General features: G+C 36.5%; 1 protein-coding gene across 1 annotated transcript; it reads right to left on the bottom strand.

The window, feature by feature from the left end:
* Window positions 1–1,351: 1,351 nt before the first annotated feature.
* On the bottom strand, window positions 1,352–20,593 carry cpne4b (copine IVb). Its single transcript, XM_056741847.1, has 16 exons — window positions 20,388–20,593; window positions 18,541–18,731; window positions 16,783–16,962; window positions 16,353–16,424; window positions 16,198–16,272; window positions 15,503–15,586; window positions 15,319–15,408; window positions 11,223–11,321; window positions 8,165–8,251; window positions 7,965–8,024; window positions 7,113–7,246; window positions 6,698–6,752; window positions 5,742–5,793; window positions 5,243–5,376; window positions 4,843–5,079; window positions 1,352–2,782 (listed from the first exon to the last, which is right to left on the bottom strand). Exons 2-16 carry the CDS (start codon window positions 18,709–18,711, stop codon window positions 2,651–2,653), a joined length of 1,662 nt encoding a protein of 553 aa, XP_056597825.1. The 5' UTR covers window positions 18,712–18,731; window positions 20,388–20,593; the 3' UTR covers window positions 1,352–2,650.
* Between the last annotated feature and the right edge of the window lie 354 nt (window positions 20,594–20,947).

Here is a 20,947-nt window from a genome sequence, read left to right as displayed (position 1 = left end):
CGCCTCGGTGTCCCCCCGGAAGAGATGGAGGAAGTGTCTAGGGAGAGGGAAGTCTGGGCATCCCTGCTTAGACTTTGTGTTCTTTGGAAGGAAGAAAGTCGTACAGGTTTGAAACGACAAGAGGGTGACAGTAAATGATGACAGAATTTTCATTTTTTTAACTGTATTATTTAACATGAATAGGATCTCTACAGCAATTTTAACAATAGTTTTTTTTTAAATTAACAAATATATTTTAAAAAGTTGTTACTGTTGGCCCTAAATTAGGGAATGCACAATGAAGTGACATGCTCATGTAACATGAACAAACAAAGAACATAAACTAACATTAACAAAGACAAAAAAATGCTGTAAAATAAGTTGTTCATTGACTGTATATGTTTGTACAAACTAATATTAATTAATAGAACCTTATTGTAGGTCTTAATCTATAACATTTTAAACCCAAATTAATAAATCAGACCAGCAGCTGAAAATTGTTAATATAAAACAGGGATGTAAGATGAACCTCACTGACAACTTCGCTTCCCATTGACTTTTTTAAAAGCGACGCTGACTGAGTCCTACCCATAATTCCCCTGTTCCCTTGCCGTGCCAGCTGTCACAGCTGCCCTACCAGATGCTTCTTCCTTTATTTTACCATCTACCATGCCTGGTGACACCACTCTGCCAAATGCCTTTTCCTCCATCCCACCGGTTTCTGCATCAATCCTGCCAGCTGCCCAATCCACTCTCACTGCTACCAATGGCACGAGATGTTTCACCTCAGGTGCCCGAGAAGCATTCGGTGTGTACATATTTAATCACCATCTGGGATTTCCTTCCAGACGTCAGGTCAAACTGACCACAGGGAGGTTTCAGCGCTCAATAAAAAAATATCAGGTTTTTAAACCTATATAACATTTAAAATTTAAGAATGAACTTGATGTACCGATGTGCACGTACAAACTTAAAAAATCTGTCTCTGAAGTATATTTACTGCTGTTGTTAGTGTGTAGGCGTGGATGTGAATAAGGTGTAAATGAGATAATCTCTTTCTCTTCATATCCCCTGGTCTTGTCTTGTTGATCTGGGTGTTAAATTATTCATGTAGGAGGTAATTAAAAGGCATTTGAGAAAATTGTGTGTACAGTATGTTTGTGTGTTTAAACTTCAAAGATTCCTCTGACTCACAAAGTGTCGATCACGCCTGTAGGACTACATTTCTCAAGGTCTTCTGATGAATGTGCAAGAGCCTCTACATTCAAACATCCCTTTAGGAAATTTAGCAAAAACCTTCTTGATCAGCATCACTGAGAGACAAAATACTGCATTCAGTGGTCAACAGTATTGACAGAGATAAACAACAACATTGGGAAAACTTTCTTTATTGGAAACATGCGAAATACAGTCCTGGTTTCTGTTGTTAGCAAGCACACACAAATTTTCAATCACCCATACACACACTCCAAAGAGAATATGAGAGGAAAGTTAAATGTCTAATACACCACCAGAAAAACACGCCTACAATTTCCAAACATCTGAAAGATTTTGCAGTTTATGCTAAGAAGTCTCATTAAACAAATGTCATGAAACCTGTAGAAAAAAATTCAATTTTGTATTCACAAAAAGGAGTCCATGTAACATGCTTTCAAATAAATACAAGTATTTTGTTAACAGGATTATATACAATACACTTAAATGCATGGAACATACTGTATGCAGTTGTAAAGGCCTCACATCATAAATAAGTTTGAAAATAAATAAAGCATTAATAAGATGGTTGCACTTTGGATCAGAAAGGACTGAGCATTGGTCATGCAGGCCAATAACCAAACCACTTGCTTCCTAAACTATCACATATTTCAATATTACGCTATATTGGACGTATAGCCCTTGTACAGCAGGTCGGATAAAATACCAGTAATAAGGGAAAAACAAATAAGCTCTAACAATTGCATGTCGGAATCTAAAGGAAGACTATCCACTGTTGCATGTTTCAATTCTTCTCTCTTATGTACACAGAGCATGTGAAGTCAGATCAAAAGGTGCTGGCAGATTAGTTGGTTTGAAGGTTTAAATGAAAAAAAATCTTAACGTCATTAAGGGGTTTTAAATTACGATAAAGGAACAATTCACCCAAACATGAACATTCTTAAATAACTCACCTTCAACTTCCGAATCTGTATCAATTTCTTCGTTCTGATGAACACAGAGAAAGATATTTGGAAAAATGCTTACAACCAAAAAGTTGTTGGCTACCATTGACTACGATAGTAGGAAAATTTGCTTTTTAAATGTATTAGTTCTGTTGAACACAAAAGAAGATATTTTGAAGAATGTAGGAAAGCAAACAAAATGGGCACTTTTGACTCCCATTTTCATTCTTCCTACTATGGCAGTCAATAGGGTCCAAGAACTGTTTGGTTACAAGTATTCTTCCAAATATCTTTATCTATTGTTGGGTGAACTGTTCCTTTAATAATTGTATAAGAAAAAAGGATATTTTGCTGAAGGCTATGTTAAAACCTACTGTGAAAAAACCAAGGACAGACCAGCTTGTCAATACCTTTGCTGCAAGCAAAGAAATGATCAATGAAGTTGTCTTAAGCCTTTGAAAAAGGAGCCGACTCTCCCGAGCCTCCGAAGATCTTCTATGGCTGTGCGTTGCTCAGGGACTGAAAGCCCTGGAAGATTCAAAGTCTGACATGCATTTGGGCTTGATGCCTTTTCCATTGTAATAATCCACAACTTGATTGGGAACCTCGGCCAGAACACTTTTCGCCAATGCCGCGGGAGAGGCCTGTGTTGAAGACAAAACAGGTATGAGAGAACATACATGAAATCTCGCAATTGCACTTGAGTGGATGATACCGAGAAGGTGTCACTCCTATTTCTTCCTGTCTGCAAACAGCTAGAGACAGACAGGAGAAAACACAGCAGGACGGAGCTAAAAATAAAAGCGCGCGCACGTACACGAGCTCAGTTTCTCACTGGAACATTCGCCTCGGACGGTCGACTTCACACTTTCAGAGTTGCGCTATATTTATGAATTGTGTGATATTGCAGAAGTTGACCTGAGGTAGCAAGTTTCCTAACAGCCATTTTCTCGACTGTGAAAAGAAGCAAAACAAAGCCTTCGCTGGATTTTGCAGCATGGGATTCCTTGAACCATACGGCTATAAATCACATGAGAAACTTGATGGGTCACGGCCAAAAACAAATCCTTCCTAAAGCAACATAAAGGTACATAATTGTGCAAAACAATAAGTAAATATAATATACATAAATATTACATTATGAGATAAAACAACATAGACATTGCTGACCAGACATAAATATTTTTTTTGGAGGTAAGACAACCAAGACATATCTCACCAGACTTTAAGATGTTATGATAATTCAGTTATTGTGCTGTGTTGTTATATGAGGACCATCAAGTACAATCTGTCATTCTCACAGCTATCATTGTTACATATACAAGAAATAATTTATGAACAACATCAAAGGTTCAAAATTACACTTCCTGATATGATCCACAGGTTTTGTGATAAAAAAAAGAGAGAGACAAGACTGTTTTGACAATAGGTTTCATTCTCTCTCGCTTTACATATAGGCCTACATGGTGCTAGCAGCACAGAATATGTCTAACTGCACTTATAGGAACGCATTCATTATGAAGACTGTTCTACATGAACGCTTTCACACCCTTTTATTAAACCTTAACACAGAGCTGTAAAATGTAAATGCTTTGATGTAGTCGGTCCCTCTGTTACAGAGGCGAGATGCTTGTTATTGAGGGTGAGACAGACAGCTGTGAGGCAAGACCTGAGACAACGGCGAGATGAAACGCAAGCAGGATTCCTTCAGATGTACTAAGCCCTCTCATAGTTTCTATACTCTGACCGGAGGTTCAACTCGGTTGAATCACCAAACTTGGCACGAAGCGTCTTTCTTCATTATTAACATCTATAAACATCTGTTCACTAAGCTTTGGTTTATTAGTCAGTCATTAAACTGGTAAAACATTCTGTTTGGGACTTTTAATCAGCTGTGTGCCGTTTTCGGCATATAATTATATGATGCTATAATGTGCAACACACAATTTTCGTTCAACCAAAAGTGTTAATTCTGTCTTAATTCATTCAAGCTCTTGTCCTTTCAATCCTGTATGACTTTCATTCTTCTACAGAACACAAAAGAAGATATTTTGAAGAATGTTGGTAACCGAACAATGGTGGTGTCCATTGACTTGCATTGGTTTTGTGTCCGTACAACAGAAGTAAATGGGTACAGATGTTGTTCGGTTACCAACATTCTTCCGAATATCTTCTCTTGTGTTCTGCAGAAGACAGAAAGTCATACAGGTTTCAAATGACGAGAGGGTTAGTAAATGATGACATACATTTCTTTTTTGGGTGAACTATGCCTTCAAATGATTTTGTAAAGTAGAATTGTTCATGTATATCTGCTTATTTATTTATATATTTACTTGTTAAATCATATATCTTACTTACATCTATACTGTATCTATATAATCTAGTCAAATTCATTTTTTTCTCTTTGTATTAAATTGTCATTTATTTATATATTTTGGACAATTTTTAAGTTTAAGAATTTTAAGGGTATATGTAATGGTCATTAATTTCTTCTGGCTCCACAGAGAGAGAATGTCTTCAAGAGCAGCTGATAAGGTCTTGCTTCATTGCAAACTGTGAATTGTGTTTCATGTGTGCTATTAGGGCAGTATTTCAAGATTTGGATGCTTTGTAAAATCTCCAATCAATTCAGCAATTTGACACCAATAAGAATAAATGCATTTCAATTGTTAAGTTTAACCGTGTTTTTATGTTTTTTACTCACATGTTTGAAGTTGTGGAATGGCACGAACTGAACAATGTCCCTCAGGACCGGTTCTCCTTTAGGTGAGCGGAGTATTCCATCATCCCCATCCAGCATCTGCATGTCGCTGAAATCCGCATTGCCCACGCCGACGATGATGACAGACATGGGCAGGTGGGAGGCGTGGACGATGGCCTCTCTTGTGTCTGCCATATCTGTGATCACTCCATCTGTCAAGATCAGCAGTATAAAATATTCCTAAAGGCAGAAAGAATCAAAGGAGAAAATGTTTAGGAGCATATAAACATTGACACTCAGACAAAGTAGATGGTGCCAACATGGTTCTGTCCACTTGTCTTATTCTTTCTTTCTTTCTTTTTCTCTTATTCTCTTTCATAATCTCTCTTTATCTCTTACTAACCATGGCCTCTTTGGTGTGCATCTCCTCAGAGGCAGAGTTGGCAACCTTCTGAATGATGGGAGCGATATTAGTCGGACCATACAGCTGGATTTTTGGCAAGCAGTTCTGGTAAGCGTCAACCACGGCTTGAATTCCTACAAAACACACAAAAGCATACTTAAAAAAACCTGTAATAATTGAACATACTTTAGGTACAAGAGGCCAAACTGTATATTGTGAATACAGTCAAGGCTAAAACAAGTCACGATATACTGCGGACTATTTTAACCAGTCTTCTACACATAAAAATAAATCGTATGAAAATACTAATATGACCTTTTGTCTCAAGAATGAAAAAATTGATAACATCACGTTTAAAAAGCACATCATCATTTAAATGCACGATCATCGGTTAAAACGCCACATGACTCATGCTTTGAATTACCATTAGTGATGTTTGCATCACACAGATTAAACTGGATTTCAATTAACATTTAAAAATAAAAACACTTGTGCTCACCGGCACATTCTGGGTTGTCCTCATCGAAATTTACTGCAAAATCATGAGAAACCTAAGGACGGACAGAGAAACTCAACATCAAAAAATCTGTGACACTGTGAAACCTTCAGCTTTGATATTCTAAATAACACACATCTGGGATACACAACCAGTCAGTTTCAGATTCACCTATTTCAAAGTGGGTATGATGTTTTTAGAGCCTGCACGATGTACTGAAAGAACTAACACGTTCTTTCATTTATATTTAAAGTCTTTTCAGTCAATGAAAAGAATAACGGCATGCATAAAACATGGAACTTCCCCGTGGCTTGTACTGGAGTCAAATAAAACGCATTTTCAGAGTCACATCCAACCACGTCCCGACCTCTGATTTGAACATTGCAACCAATCGGATGACCTGTGATTGGCGTAGATTAGCAGGTGATGATGTGGTGGTTATGCGAAAGGGCAGTTCATGAATTATTCAGCAATCTCCTGTCAGGTAACTGTGAGCGATTTAGGGCACTTTGGTTTCCATGGTGATTTATAATATTGCGTTAGAAACTTCTGCAGTCGTAAAATCAAATTAGATATTCAGTCTGATACATCTCAACTTTCAAGTTTTATTAGTGACTGTGCATTTAAAAAAATCTTTATATTTTCATCTCGCAATGACTTCTCATCGTTTATGAATGAAAATCAACCAAAACTTGGTTTGGAAAAATAAGTCAATAAGTTGCAACATTTAAAAACATGACCACTGAATGAAATATGATTTAATCTTCAATTTACATATCTTAGTGGAAAATTGATCTGACATTCAATAGTTATTAAATCTAACACAGACAAATAAAATAAGCATCACAGGGAGAGTTATTTTACTTTACTTTAAATACCTAAAATCAAGCATAATTTCAACTGAAGAATGAAAGTTTAAAAATAAAACTCCTTTTTTCCACATGAAACAATGAACTTACTTTGAAGTCCGGAGGGATTTGTGCTCCGAAGCCAAACGCTGGAAACATTTTGTCACTGGAAACAGATGAGAAGCAGAATGGATAAGCTTCAGAGAAGAGCAATGAGCTGAGGAGGGCCAAATATGATGGACACACTACCTAAATTACTGTCTCCTTGGGTGACAAAAAGTGACAATTCTTAGACACGAAATCACTGCATTCTAAACACACAGACAGTCATATTACTGAATGCTTGAAAGACGCAATGCGTAATTGATCGATTAATTAGTCTGAAAGTTTGTGTAATAGCCTTTACTTAGAAAAAACATGTAAACAGATGAGTGGCCATTTTGGGGATGGAGCAGATCTGTTGGTAAATTCATTTGGCAAAATTCACTGATTGGCTGATTCAGCGATGGAGTGAATGGTGGGTCACCTGTCGTAGTCTTGGCAGATCTCTCCCACCGCAATAAGAGCTTTCAGGTACTCATTTGGCTGGTATGGGTGGATGTAGTGGAGGGAGCAGCTGTTTCGAGGGTCGCCATTTGAAGCGGTGAAATCAATTGCCACCTGCAGAACAACACTAGTGTTAATGTAAAGTCACAGAATAACGTTTTTTAAATGATGTAAAAGACGTTTGTAGCATAGAAAAGACAATGACTGATGGAGGGTGTCTATGAGGGCTGTTGATATTGAGAATTAATTTAACCTTTTGATAATATTAAACACTTATCGTGTGTGACGATCCAAAAAAATAATTCTAAAATTTGATGTTTTTAACAGTGGCTCATTTGTTAGACAGACTTAAAGGGACAGTTCACCCCCAAAATAATTAGTTACACCCTCAAGTTGTTTCAAATCTGTCCAGTCTTAGTTTGGTTGAACAAAAAGAAATATATTTGTACATATGCTTGTAACCAAACAGTTCTTGGCCACCATTGACTTCCATGGTAGGAAAAATGACAATGATAGTAAAAAATGCCCCAGAACTGTTTGATTTCCTACATTCTTCAAAATATCTTATTTTGTGTTCAACAGAACAAATAAATGTATAAAAAGTTTTTCCTACTATGGTAGTCAATGGTGGCCGAGAACACTTTGGTTTCAAGAATTCTTCCAAATATCTATCTCTTTGTTCGTCAACGCAAAGAAACCCATACAGATTTGGACCAACTTAAGTGTGAGTAAATAAAGACAGAATTTTCATTTTGGGAGAACTGTTCCTTTAAATCTATCGATTGTTGCCTAAATTTGTGCATTTAAAGTCATGGCATTTTAAAATACTTACTGTAAACTGAATTTGACAACCTCCCATAATATAATCCAGAAAAGAGTGCATCTTTATGATCTGAAACAAAGACAGATCGTTATTTTTGTTGCCAGGAAACATTCTTCTTAACCTGTATTTGGGATCAAACCCTATACCAGGCCAAACCATAACTATAAAGCAACCACTTTCTATATACTGTTGCAAGTGAACATTCTCACCTTGCACAAGGTAAGAATCACCATCCCAGAATTTCTGTAGTTCTTCTTCTTCACCTGGTACTTAGGATTGATACACTCCCACTGCATCTGTCAGAAACAGGAGACTTCAGAACACATCAGCTCTGCCCTAAACCCTCGTGATCCGCATGATAGATTGCGTAGACGTGCAGGTCTTATATCAAAAGTCTAAGGTGCTTGTGATAGATTATTATGAGAGAAACATATCCACAGCCTTACAATCACACTGACAGATGGATGTCTAAATGACTCAGGACACCATAGAGCCTGTTGTTGGGCTTTTCAGAAAATATGAAAGTGATTGGCGAGAGCGAGAGGTGCAGGCAAGACTTCAATAAACATGTCAGAGTTGATATTTCATCTTTTGAAAAGATTCAGGATCAGTTTCTCTTGAGTTGGCTGAGAGCAGAATGTTGATTAAAAATAGCGGCGCACACAATCTTTACTTCACATCAATACACTGTATATGTACAGTATGTGTATACATGCAGTCTCGTTACATATGATACGTATCCGAGTTTCCTGTTGAAAATAAAGCACATGTTTGTTCCCTTCACTTGCAGCGCATACACCCGGTCGAGGTCTTCCACTGATTATTAAATGCACTGTGAAGTGTCTGTTGAAGTCTGTCTGCTCTGCTCCTCTGTGGACTCAAGAGACTGATTGTGCATATAAAGTTAATGGAATTTAAAGCCACACAATGATTTCTAATCAGAACAGCCTGTAATACATTTCAGTCGAGAGAAGCAACGCAATAACCTGATGAGTGATGACTGATGAGTAGTGTGTATTTGTAACACTTATGATGTGTGTGTATATGTGCAAAAGTGGCATCGATTGAAAGTAGTTGATTGTAAAAAAATAAAAATACCAAATAGTGTTTAATAACTGTCGGAGCCCTCTTTAGCCTACACATGAAAACGCATTTTGGAACTAAATGTTCGGTAACTCATGAATTCTTTGGAATACAGACTTGTGATTGGTCTCGTTTGAAAAATGAAAAGTAGCTGATTATTGCAACAAAAATAAAATCACACACACAAAATATAAAAATGAAAGGTATGCTGTTTATTGTAAAAAAGAAATAAAAAAAGTTTATGTTTTTCTTTGATTAAAAAATACATAAAAAAAATACAGGTCGCAAAAGGATAACAAAATATCTAAGCACAATCTTTATAAAAAAGAATCAATTACTCTCTCTACATAAATAATTTTAAAAACACCAAAGAAATCTGTATTCTAGAGTCTTAGACCTTTTCAATGATATATAGTTTGTCATGATTCGATTAGAAATTGCATGCACAATATTGACGCAAAATTAGGTGTCCCGTATACGGAACGGAAGACAACTTACAGGCTACAGTATATTTTTCTGAAGTCTGAAGTATCACTGTCTATCAGCAGCACCATCAGCAATGTCTGTTTTGTCTCCCGTGGGTTCATTGTGTTCTCACTACTGATACTTTTTCCAGTTAACCATGATTTATTTATTCCAGGATGAACAAGATGGTTACGGAGATAAAGTAGTACTCGGCCAATCATGAGATCTTCATGTGAGACCCTTCATGTGAGCCCAGCACATCCTCTTTTTTAGGAGTCTTCTCATGTACTGCAGGTGTCTATAATTTCAACTATTTAAAAAAATACTATTTATTATTTTATGTGTAAAACATTATTAAATTAAGGAAAGTGTCTTATTATGTTTAAAATGCATCATGGCTGTTAATCGTGGTTCATCGCATCCGGATTAAAAGTTTGATTTTACATAATATATCTCTGTACTGTGCATATTCATTTTGTCTTTATAAAAAGATACACATACACGCATTTCTTTAAGTTTTTTTTTATAAACATTTATACATCATTTAAATTATTGGTAAATATAAATAAATACATGTCAATGTTTCCTTAATATGTATACATGTGTGTGTATGTGTTTATGAATACAAAATTAATATGCAGAGTACACAGACATATATTATGTAAACAAAACTATTATTCTGGATGCGATTAAAAGTTTGACAGCTCTAAAATGCATACATTTTAGCCTAAAAAAAATCATATTACAAGGATATTATAATAAATCGCATGCTATATTTGCCTTTCGCACATAAAAAGTGAAACTCTCCTCAAAATCTTCATCTCATCATTTCACTCTGTCTGTAACACCAGTTCACGTGTGTATGACCCAGTCAGGCATTTCATCACTACCGTACTCTAAACTGTCAAAACATGACACAGCGGACACATCTGACATCACAAATACACATTCACTGTTATTTTCTATCTATCTGTCCTTCTGTCTCTCTCTCAATCACTTTCTTTGGCTGCCACTTTATGTTCACTGATTTTCAACTCTTTTTTTTTCTTTTCGCCCTAGTCCGTCCTTTCCCCATGCACCCTTTTCTTTTTGTTTCCTTTCTCTCCCCCAGGACACACTGTGTCCATAGTACCAACACATCTAGAATCTCCATATAACGGACAAAACAAAAGTAAAAAAATGAATTAAGAATGAAGCACAGAGAAACGGGTATGCAGTTAAATATATACTATACTGCTCATAGTGAAATACTAAAGAGAATATATTTACATCCATAAAGCTGGATGAGGATTGTTTACGAACTGACAACTTTTCACAAATTCTATTTTTACATGCCCATAGGCAAAGTACTGTTGAGATGTGATATGAGCTTTTTTTTTAATAAACGCTTTCTTGCCTCATAGCCTATACTGTAAGTGAGTTAGGAAGCATGCATGCTATATCTATTCTGGAAACGTTTTAACATCTTTTCTATTGCTTGCTTATTTAAGTGCACTCACTATGGGCATCTCCCTGAAATGTTTATGGATCTTCATAATCTAGTGCGACTTCACATAGGTATACTTATTCTGAAATGATGTGAAACATCACATCACCAAATCCATGTAACCATGTTATTTGGCAAACAATAGTGATAATATGATTTTTCTTTTCACTTTTCTTTTCATTGAAAAGCAAGATCTCAAATGTAGAAGCAAAATGTGCTGGGTGGATGTGTACCTGCTTCCCATCCATGGCTGACTTCATCTCTTTGAAGGTGGTTTGAAATTCCCCTATGAAGTCGTGTTTGCCATTTGAATCCCAGTCCCATACTGTACACTGCAACAAGAAAAAAAGAAAATTTTAAAGCAAGAAATGACATGAATGACCAAAACAGTACGACTTTACAATATATACAGTATACTGTAAATATAAAGATTAAAGCAAAATTCATCGTTTACGCATTAGCAAAGAGCTTTCTCCACATACACATTCTAAAACAACCATTTGCCAACATGGCATTATCTCAGAAACGACAGATTGAATGAAGGGTAAAAATACTAACTAATTAAACTGCGTCCAAATGCTAATATTCTTAAGAACAGCACAAGTGCAGCCAACATGATGAAAGCAATAACTTTTCACACTACCGTGGGAGTAAAATGCAACGTTTTGATCATTTTTCATCTGGCAACTGTAAACGTAGCTTTTTCTACATCTTTGAGAGTAAAACATTTCTCACAATCTTTACGACCTGTGAGCTCCTGTTCATACAAATGAACATCAGGCCATTTTGCTATTATAATACAAGTAAAATTGAATGTGCCTTGTCATGTTGTTGGTTTAAAGATTTAACGCTCACATCTGTGTGCTGGTGTGTGTGCATGTCTTTGTGAGCATGGTTGTGTGTGTGTCGGGTGCAGGAAGACTGCACTGTAGCATTGTTGTTAATGAATCATTGATGCGACACATACGCGGGTGGTAATCAAAATTTGAAGGCCATTTAAAATATTAATACAGAGATGCTGTGGTTGACTTTTCAGCTAAAGGAAGAGGAACCAGCAATAAGTCATCTCAAACTCACACCTTCTCTTATGCACAGTTTGGAAACATTCCCAGAATGCTCTGCATTGCTCAAACACATATAAACTGTTAATGGGCCAATCAAAATCTGCACTGCACAGAAGATTACTTCTTACATGCTTTTGACATTATGCTTTTATGCAAAGGTATCTGATCTTTTCATCACTAATATGATTTTCAATAGATAAAGAACAGTGCAGAAACGTTATTAATAATACATATTTCTTTGTTATTCCTAAATTTGATTATATATTTTTAGATTCTGAATTTATGTTCGTCTCAGTCAGACTGTCTACTGTCCTCACGTCAGACCTGATTCAACTGCAGTGGTTCTGATTCGAAACTCCATGAATCTGAATTCAATGTGTGTTTTCACTGCAGAGATATTGCTGTCCCCTCTGCTCGGTGTAACAAAGTCATGAATATTAAACAAAACAGCTCATGTATATTCAGGACTATATTCAACTGTTTTCCAATCTGTCTGACAACGAATGCCCTTGAGTACTCAGAAGAACTTAATAGATATATGCCACACTTATTTGGACCAATGAACAATATTTGAATATTAGATTTTGTATTTCCGCTCATTCAGCCACTTAACATAATTGCCGCAACCTTAATTTAAAATGGCATGTTCCCAAGCAATATAGATTTGGTAAACTTGCAGTAAATTGAGGTTATTTACAAGTTAAAGCTAGTGCAGTAAAAAATAAAGTACGAACTCGGAGATGTTTAACGAAACTCTCTACATCTTCGCTGTCCTTCCGAAACCTCCAAATTTGCTGTTTTTCAGAAAATGGAAAAAAACACTGTACTTTTTAAATGTTTACATACTGTGTTGTCAAAGTTGACAAGCACCTTTTACTACTATTTATTGGTTTAATATTTGCAAAACCCATTGATAAACATAAAGGGTGACTAATAATAATGATTTATGGCAAATTACAATCATGAAATATGGAGATACAACGATTCAAAAGGACAGCAGCAATATGTTTAAATGCTTTCAGTTGTTTATTTTCTCTAATGCAAATGAAAGTAAGATCTAAAACATCACGCTTCAGTATTTCCTTCCGTCCACAACAGCTGTGTGCAGAATTAGATAAGGACGTATAGATTTAATGTTATTTAAACCTAAATAAAAAGAGAATCTCCTTTAGAATCAGATAAGTACAATGCAGCTCTCTAATGCCTCTTTCTGCAACGCATACCAATGAGTATCTTACACCTGCAATGCTGAAATCTGTGAGTGTGAGCGGAGATAAACAGAGAGAAAAGGAAAGTTTGACACAAACAAGCGTTCGTTGTACTAGACACACATAAACACGCTTGAAATAGGCACTCTTATAGGGAATACAAATAAGCAAAGCTGTCACTTTATATACTGTATTATAATATACCGCACAAATTGCTTTATAAAAGAATTAGCCAAATGGTAACAGTAATTTGAGATGGTGTATGACATACCACATTTACAGGTCACGTCAACTTATTATCACCCAAGAACTTATAAAGTAGATCTTACTGTCGCTTCAGATAAAGCCAACGCTCTAGTCATTCAGACTTTAAATATTTAACAACGTCTACTTAAAGTTGTGGAGGTCTTTTTGGAGTCTAGTCTCACTTTCTAAACTCACTCAATCTTAACTAGTAGCTAACAGTATTTCTTGTCCTTCCTAGAGTTGCAAGAACATTGCTATTTACAGGTTTGACTGAAGGACATGACATTCTAACAGTGATGTCCGGCTGCTCAGAACCAGTGTGGGCTTGAATGGACTAAAGGGCTATAACATCAATTTCTGGCTTTGGTTCCACCGTGTCTGGTCCTCTCAGTTAACTGTCAGGGTCCTCCAAACAGCCGGGCTCCATTTACACACTCAGTAATTAGCTCACTATGAGAGATGTCAGCTAAAATGGAGAGGCGGAATGGAGTAGACTGGCATCACATAAATCTGCCAAGCTGATTCTAATCTGATGTGACCAAACAGTTACGGTGAAATCAGAAGCAAATATTAAAAAATGCTCACGTAAAAGCTGTATGAATGTTCTTTTAATAAGAAGACCCACTGTCCTATAAGACTTTAAAGGAGTGATGAATTAAAATCAGCATTTTAACCCGAGCTTTTGTTTTATAAGAGGGAATCGTATTCACATGAACATCATGTAAGTGTCAGAACTGAAAATGCCCTTGTTACTGAGATTACATCTGTTATTGACACCAGGCCCAGCGAACGGCAGGTTTTGGAATGCACCTATCTATGACCACATTGATAGGTTGAACACCGCCTCCATAGACAAAATATCAACGACTACTTCTCTAGCCCCGCCCACTGGTCGCGCATAACTATTCTGAAGTGGCGCGGAACTAGATAGAGCGAGCAAGCAATAAACAAACATGCCGTTTAAGATAGCTAAATATTGTCCCACCCTGGTTGTGGAACAATACAGTCGCTGCATAACCTTCCTTCGGATGCCGACATTAGTAATGCCGCAGCGGGGTTAAAGTTTATTTTAAAGACGTTCCAGCTAATGTGGGAAAAACATGAAGCTTTTGTTTGTTTAATTTCTCCGAGGCATTGTTAATTTTGACAGCAAATTTTGATTTAGTTTTAGACATAATCTTTTGACGAAAATGCAATTTAGTTTTAGTTACATTTTAGTCAACCCCATCATTTTAGTTTTAGTCTAGTTTTAGTCCACGAAATATGAAAAATATCATAATACGCAAACTGTAATCCAATCAAAGCAGTGGGCGTTTACTTATAAAGTCTTCAATGCGGCACAACCATTAAAACAGAGCATTTGCAGAGCTGGCCTCAAAACCTGTGTAGAAAATAGCCTATTAATAATTGATTTTGACGTTTTTGAATGTAAAAACCACGCAAACGTCATAACTAGACCTCATATAACAGTATGGAACAATAACCAACACCACTTCATCACACCTTTAGACATCTCAAAAGCATATGTGAAGTACATTTAGATTATTGACCTCATATAAATTAATAAGGAATTCTGCAAAAATATTTAAACTGTAGCACATTATTGACAGTAAAGGAACAGAATTATGTATCCTGCTATATACATATATGTATATATACTGTATATGTATCACAAAACAATGCACTGCAGCACACACTTACACAGACACATACAAAGACAGAGTAATACATTCTAAAATATAAAATTGAAACAGAATATTAAAAATATTTAGCACATATGAAAAGCTGAACAAGTAAAACGTCTGTCATACCCTCAGCTCTCGCTCATGGTCTCCACTGCAGAGTGTGTTCAATGAAACTTTGAATGATTTCCAGACAGGATTGAGATCGTTCATTATAGTCTACACAATATAAAACATTAGAATCAGTTAATGGAGGTAAAATTGTATTTTTTCAACATGTATTTATATGCAGTTGCATGTGTGAATATCTCACCTCTGTTCTGTGCACCAGTGACGCTGTGCCATCGTCATTTACTCTGAAGATTTCCAGAAATGGATCTGACTTGCTAAAAAAGTCCTAAATACCAAAAACAAACATTCAGCCCAATGAAGAAATACATATGTAGATATCTTCATGTGTGTTACTTTATCATTTCCAGACACATCTGCATAAAGTATGGTCTGTCCCATTCGGAAGTTAAAATTCTGTCATCATTTATTCACCCTCTCATGCCATTGAAAAGCTGTATATGACTCCTTCTTCTGTGGAAAACAAAAGAAGATATTTTGAGAAATGTATTTATAAAATGGGGGCCAATGATATGTGGTTACCAGAATTCTTCAAAATATTCTTTTGTGTTCTGCAGAAGAAAGAAAGTCATACATGTCAATGAATGATGAAAGAATTTTCATTTTCAGGTGTACTGTCCCTTCAAACTTGTTATTGTTATTTTTCTATGTAGTGTATGATCCATCTGCTGCATGTAGATCTTGGTGATAATCGCTTTTAAAGTCATAAAGCAGTATTGGAAGGCGTAAGGATCAATATACAAAGTTCACTTTCAACATCTGTCAAAAAACAAGATTACAGAGATTACTTTGTTTTGTTTGTGTTTGTGCTTGTGTAACCAATGTTATCAGATGTTTCCCTCACTAGGTGCCTGCTGAGCAATTACTGAGATGTCAAACCTTGTCATCCAGTTTCTTGGCACTGAACGCTAACTCCACATAGTCATCATTTCCAGACAACTCTTCCGCTGTCACCTGTGATTTCAAAGAGGTGATCGCTCAGGTTATACGAAAAGAGTGCATTTTCAATGTGGATGTGGGATGTCTGTTCTCACTGTGATAGATGATTTTCCCGTTGTGTTTCCTTGCTTCAGTAAAGCTTTCAAGAGTTTCCTCTGCGATACGATCTGTGAAGAAAAAGCGGAGAACATAAGGGACACATTAACACAAAAAGTCTGAAACTGAAGAGGTCCATTACAAATCTCTCTTATCAAGCACATCGTGTTTTTTCCTTGCATGAACTCTTGAATTCGCTCATGTTCCATTAATCGTGTACTGCAGTCTTGTTTTATTACAGATGAGAACAAAAGAGTTTTTTTACAGTGCTTTTAACCACATGGCACCTTCCTGCTCTTTTGAGCACCCTTTTGAATACCCAGAATCTTTCTAATTCAGCCATCCACCCTCTCACACTCTCATTCCACATGCACACTTTCATCTTCCCTACTGCGTTTCCGCTAAGTGTGCACTCTGCAGTGCAATCACCTGTCCGAGCGTGCACTCCATGGCACCCAGAAAGTCCGCCTCTTTGAGTCCATTATGGCTGCTGCTGATGTCATGCAACTCAAAGCGGAGCCTCTGCACTTCCTCAAAGTAGTAATCCACTGTGAAGACCTTGGAGAAAACCGGAACGATGCTGCTGCGAATCACCTCCGTCCGGTCCACCTGCAACCAATCAGAACATGTCAAATGTCAGAGTGGTCGAATTTGACCTCAGTGTTTAAAGCTCTTTTTAAAATGACATCTGTGGGTATCAGTGCAGTCCTATACGATTCAATCCACTGGCTGATTGTTTGGACGACGAAAAGGATTTTCCTCAATCCAGTTCATGTACTGAATTGATTCAGTTGACATTCCAAATCAATGTCAATGGCTTTTTCCAGAACAGAGCCAATTTAGCTAAACACAGATGAGATTGAATTATTGCACTTGAAGTGCAAATTGTATTTGCTGCAAGTGTCAGGTTATAACAAACCTCTTAAAATAACACTCAATGAACATCCCATCAATGAGTCAACTTCTCAAAGCCTGGTGAGAAAATGTCCTGGTCACATTTCATTCAAAAACTAAATGGGAAATGAAATGTAGTAGTAGGAAAATAAATCATGTTGTTGTACCATTATGTCTTTTTGTGACATCATTTTCATAGTAAAATAGTGTATTCTCATAATATAGCGTGATGTTATTTTCATAATAAAATGTGTGAATTAAAACATGAACAAAGCAAAACCATATTTTCTATATGCAAAAAATATAAACATAAACATATTTTGAATTTGAACATAACATTTTCTATCCTGATTTTGTAATATTCACATGTTGTGACTGCAATTCAAAGACCGTTTTCAGTTTTTCTGAATTTACTATTTACAGGTATGTGATTTTTACAGGTATGTGAGTCAAATTAATATTGTGTTTTATTCTGTAAACTACTTTAGTTAGTTACTTTACTATTTCTCCCACATTTAAATAGAAACATGGTTTCTATTTGGGTTTATTTAAAGAAAATGAGAACTGGCGAAACAGGTCAAAATAACGAAAAAGACGCTTTGTATTTTTTCAGACTTCAAATACTGCAAAGAAAAAGTTCATATTCACTTATAAGCAATTTGAGTAATAGTTCAAAAATCATGTTTTTCAGTTTTATGTGTCATGCTGTCAGTCGTTCACATTGCTGTTTGATTTTGTAAAAATTTAACAGACGCCGGACTGGAATGGGCACAATACATCTAGAAATATAATAAATTAAAATTTGGAATGGTCTCTTAATTTGGTCTCTGCGGCTGTACTTGCAGGATTTTATAAACATGACAAACACAGTTTCTAGATTTAATTTTTGCATTTGTGGTATTTTTGACAGCCTTATTTATTTTATCTATATTTTATATTTTATTTAATCCTTAACTGAGCCAAGTAAAGCCACCTATGTCAGAAACAGCTGTTTTGGTCTCAAACTGAAACATTTTCACAGACAGCCAGCACAAAATAAAAGTCTGTGATAAATCCTTGAGATACTGCACCTATGTGCTTGAGTTTATGAAGCTTTTATATAGAAGCAAGACATGCGTTTTGGTCTGTTATCTAATGGAGCTTTTTTTATCTTACTTTTACATTACAGCACAATCCACAGCCTCAAAATCAGCCATATATACACATAAACACACATATTATCCAAAATATAATTCTGCCTGCCTTGAAGAATAGAAGATGTAAAACACAATATGCTACTAAAGTACGACACACCTCAAACCATTGCCCGTGGGACTGCATCTTGAGGACTACGCATGGATCGGGTTTGGACAGAGCATCCCTGTCAGATACTCCTTTGCAGGCCACACGGAGCTCCACTTTTGTCAGACATGGGCTGTTGAAGAGACCCAGCGTGGTGGCAGCTGACTCGTAGATGTTACTCATTGTGATGTCCCGTGTTCAGGCTGTCGTGAAGAAGACAAACTACTATCACATGCTGTATGACAACAATTTTCAAATTTAACACATTTATTTAATAGTCTCCGCATTTTAAAAAACAAATTTCTCAAGTGGTACTGTGTACACAATTTACATTAACAGTATGCATTTGACAGAAAGTTGTCCAAAGCGACTTGCAGTGCATTATTTAAGTGTCATTGTGTGTGTTGCATGGGGTCTAAACCTATGTCTTTGCATAACAGAAACATTGAAAACAAATGACCAGGTATGGGCTGCAGAATTTTGTTGCCAGGTTGATTGAAATAATTTCTCCCTTGCCGTTCGACCTCATTAAATTTAGGCCTTTGTTTTAAAGGTTAGCAGACAAAGACATGTTTAAAGTGTAGTCTCTAGAGAAAGGCAGTCCTTGAGATAACTGAATTCATTACGCTAGACTTTTAATAGACAAGTTCTAACGCGATAAATGTGTTGATGAAATGAGAAAACGGGTGACTTAAGTCAGAGACAGTGATAACGTTGGCTTATAATGAAATTGCTCTTCACTCATGCACCATGTGAAGAGAGGTCAGTGTAGTCCCTGTGGGAGAGGTTCCCTGACCCGAATACTCTGCCAAAATACAACAGAGAATGTGTTATCTCTCTCTCTCTCTCTGTTACTCAATTATTCATGGCTGCTGCTTCTTTTGAGTGCCACATTTTATTTTTATATCATTATTGTTATTCTTAGATAAAAGGGGGCCATGTGCCGTTAGGGTCCAGTGAAACACTTCACAGTCTGCTAACCCTGCAAAGTGGACATGGCTATTATTCTTGCTGGCAACCCCCCGGCAGTTTGTACAGTAAGCAATCCCACTTTGATGCGATAGTTTATTGCACCTGGCCACTCTCGCTAGGGCAGATTAATTGATGTGGCTGCGCGTGAATAGAGCCGTGCAGGTGTCCGTGCTGGGCGCGCGCTCTCCCGCGTATTTGCTTTGCGTCTTTTGAAATAATACTTATAAGCAAGTAGCCTATCTTGCTATATGAATTAATAATAAATCACATTCTACTGAACAGACTGTCGGTCGTGAACCAATGGCCTGGTTTACAAGCTGTTAACGGGCAGTATGACAGATAACACATGATGCGCGGATGTCAAACGCATTTGCGATAGACTTATATATATATATATATAATAATAATAATAAGTAAATATTAAAGACATAAATATGTTTCCGTCCAAAAGATCTATGTGACAACGTAGGAATTAATCCGACGACAGCACACATCAATAGTAGCTATATCACCAAATGCTGACCCAAACTTCTCGTAAAAGTAGAAATCAAATAAACACAAAAGCATGTTTATAAAAACAAGGCATTCACTTGAAATCCTTTATGATGATAACCGACTTGTTTAGAGGGTTAAGTTATCTTTATTTTGTAAAAAAAAAACGGTAAAAATACACCAATCACTAAGCAAACGATGAGATTTTTATCAAAGAAACGTTTTCTGCCAACAACATGCGCAGGCGCAAACGTAAAGAGAAAATATTTTGCTACGCAAACTTTACATTTATTTCATAAATGCGTAAACAAGTCAACTGAAAAATCATGATAATAATATAATTCGTTTCTTTACGCTTTTATGTTATTTTTTTCTATTAAAGGGACAAAACTTACCCACTGCTTCAGTGTAAGAACAAATCCCAACCAGAAAAGTTCTTCAGTGTTAAAATCGAGATGAGTCCAGTTTGCGCATTGAACTCATTTTCTATCCAAAGACACCGATTCCATGACCAGCTTCTCTACGGCAATAAAAACAGATCCATCGGGTTGAGCGTAAAGGTGATGGATCGCCCGACCAGTGTCAGTCTCTTCTCTCAGCATCAGAGCAGAACAGGCGAGCGAAGTACAGTCGACTTGACTGTTTAATCCCCTTCTATTTAAACAGGGGAGTGAGTGGAAGGCAGTGTGGTGTAACCCTGCTCTCTGGCGGTGTGATTGCTAGATTACAACTGATGTGAAATCCGATGAGAGTTCAATTGATGGATACAAAGACATGAAACAAAGCGTTTTTAAAAAAATGTTATTTTGTGTGAAGCGTAACTTGTGTGTTTTCTTCTTTTCTATCTTTATTTCTGTGCCAAGTGAAATTTAAAGTACTTTTCTTTCGGACTTTCTTTCATTTGTGTTAAAATTTTCAAAAGCATACTTCCCTCATGAACAAAATGACAAACCAT

The sequence above is a fragment of the Triplophysa dalaica genome, chromosome 25, assembly GCF_015846415.1.
Source record: "Triplophysa dalaica isolate WHDGS20190420 chromosome 25, ASM1584641v1, whole genome shotgun sequence".
In the NCBI taxonomy this organism is placed as follows: domain Eukaryota; kingdom Metazoa; phylum Chordata; class Actinopteri; order Cypriniformes; family Nemacheilidae; genus Triplophysa; species Triplophysa dalaica.
The sequence above is the reverse complement of the archived record's forward strand: the minus strand, read 5'-3'. Positions and strand labels throughout refer to the sequence as shown.

Bases quoted from the DNA above. Each gene is read 5' to 3' on its own strand.
- cpne4b (XM_056741847.1), bottom strand. From the start codon at position 18,711: ATGAGTAACATCTACGAGTCAGCTGCCACCACGCTGGGTCTCTTCAAC. The intron at 8,252-11,222 runs GTACACATCCAC...TGTTTCTGACAG, and splicing joins CAGCCATGGATGGGAAGCAG to ATGCAGTGGGAGTGTATCAA. The intron at 5,794-6,697 runs GTAAGTTCATTG...GTCCGTCCTTAG, and splicing joins AAATCCCTCCGGACTTCAAA to GTTTCTCATGATTTTGCAGT.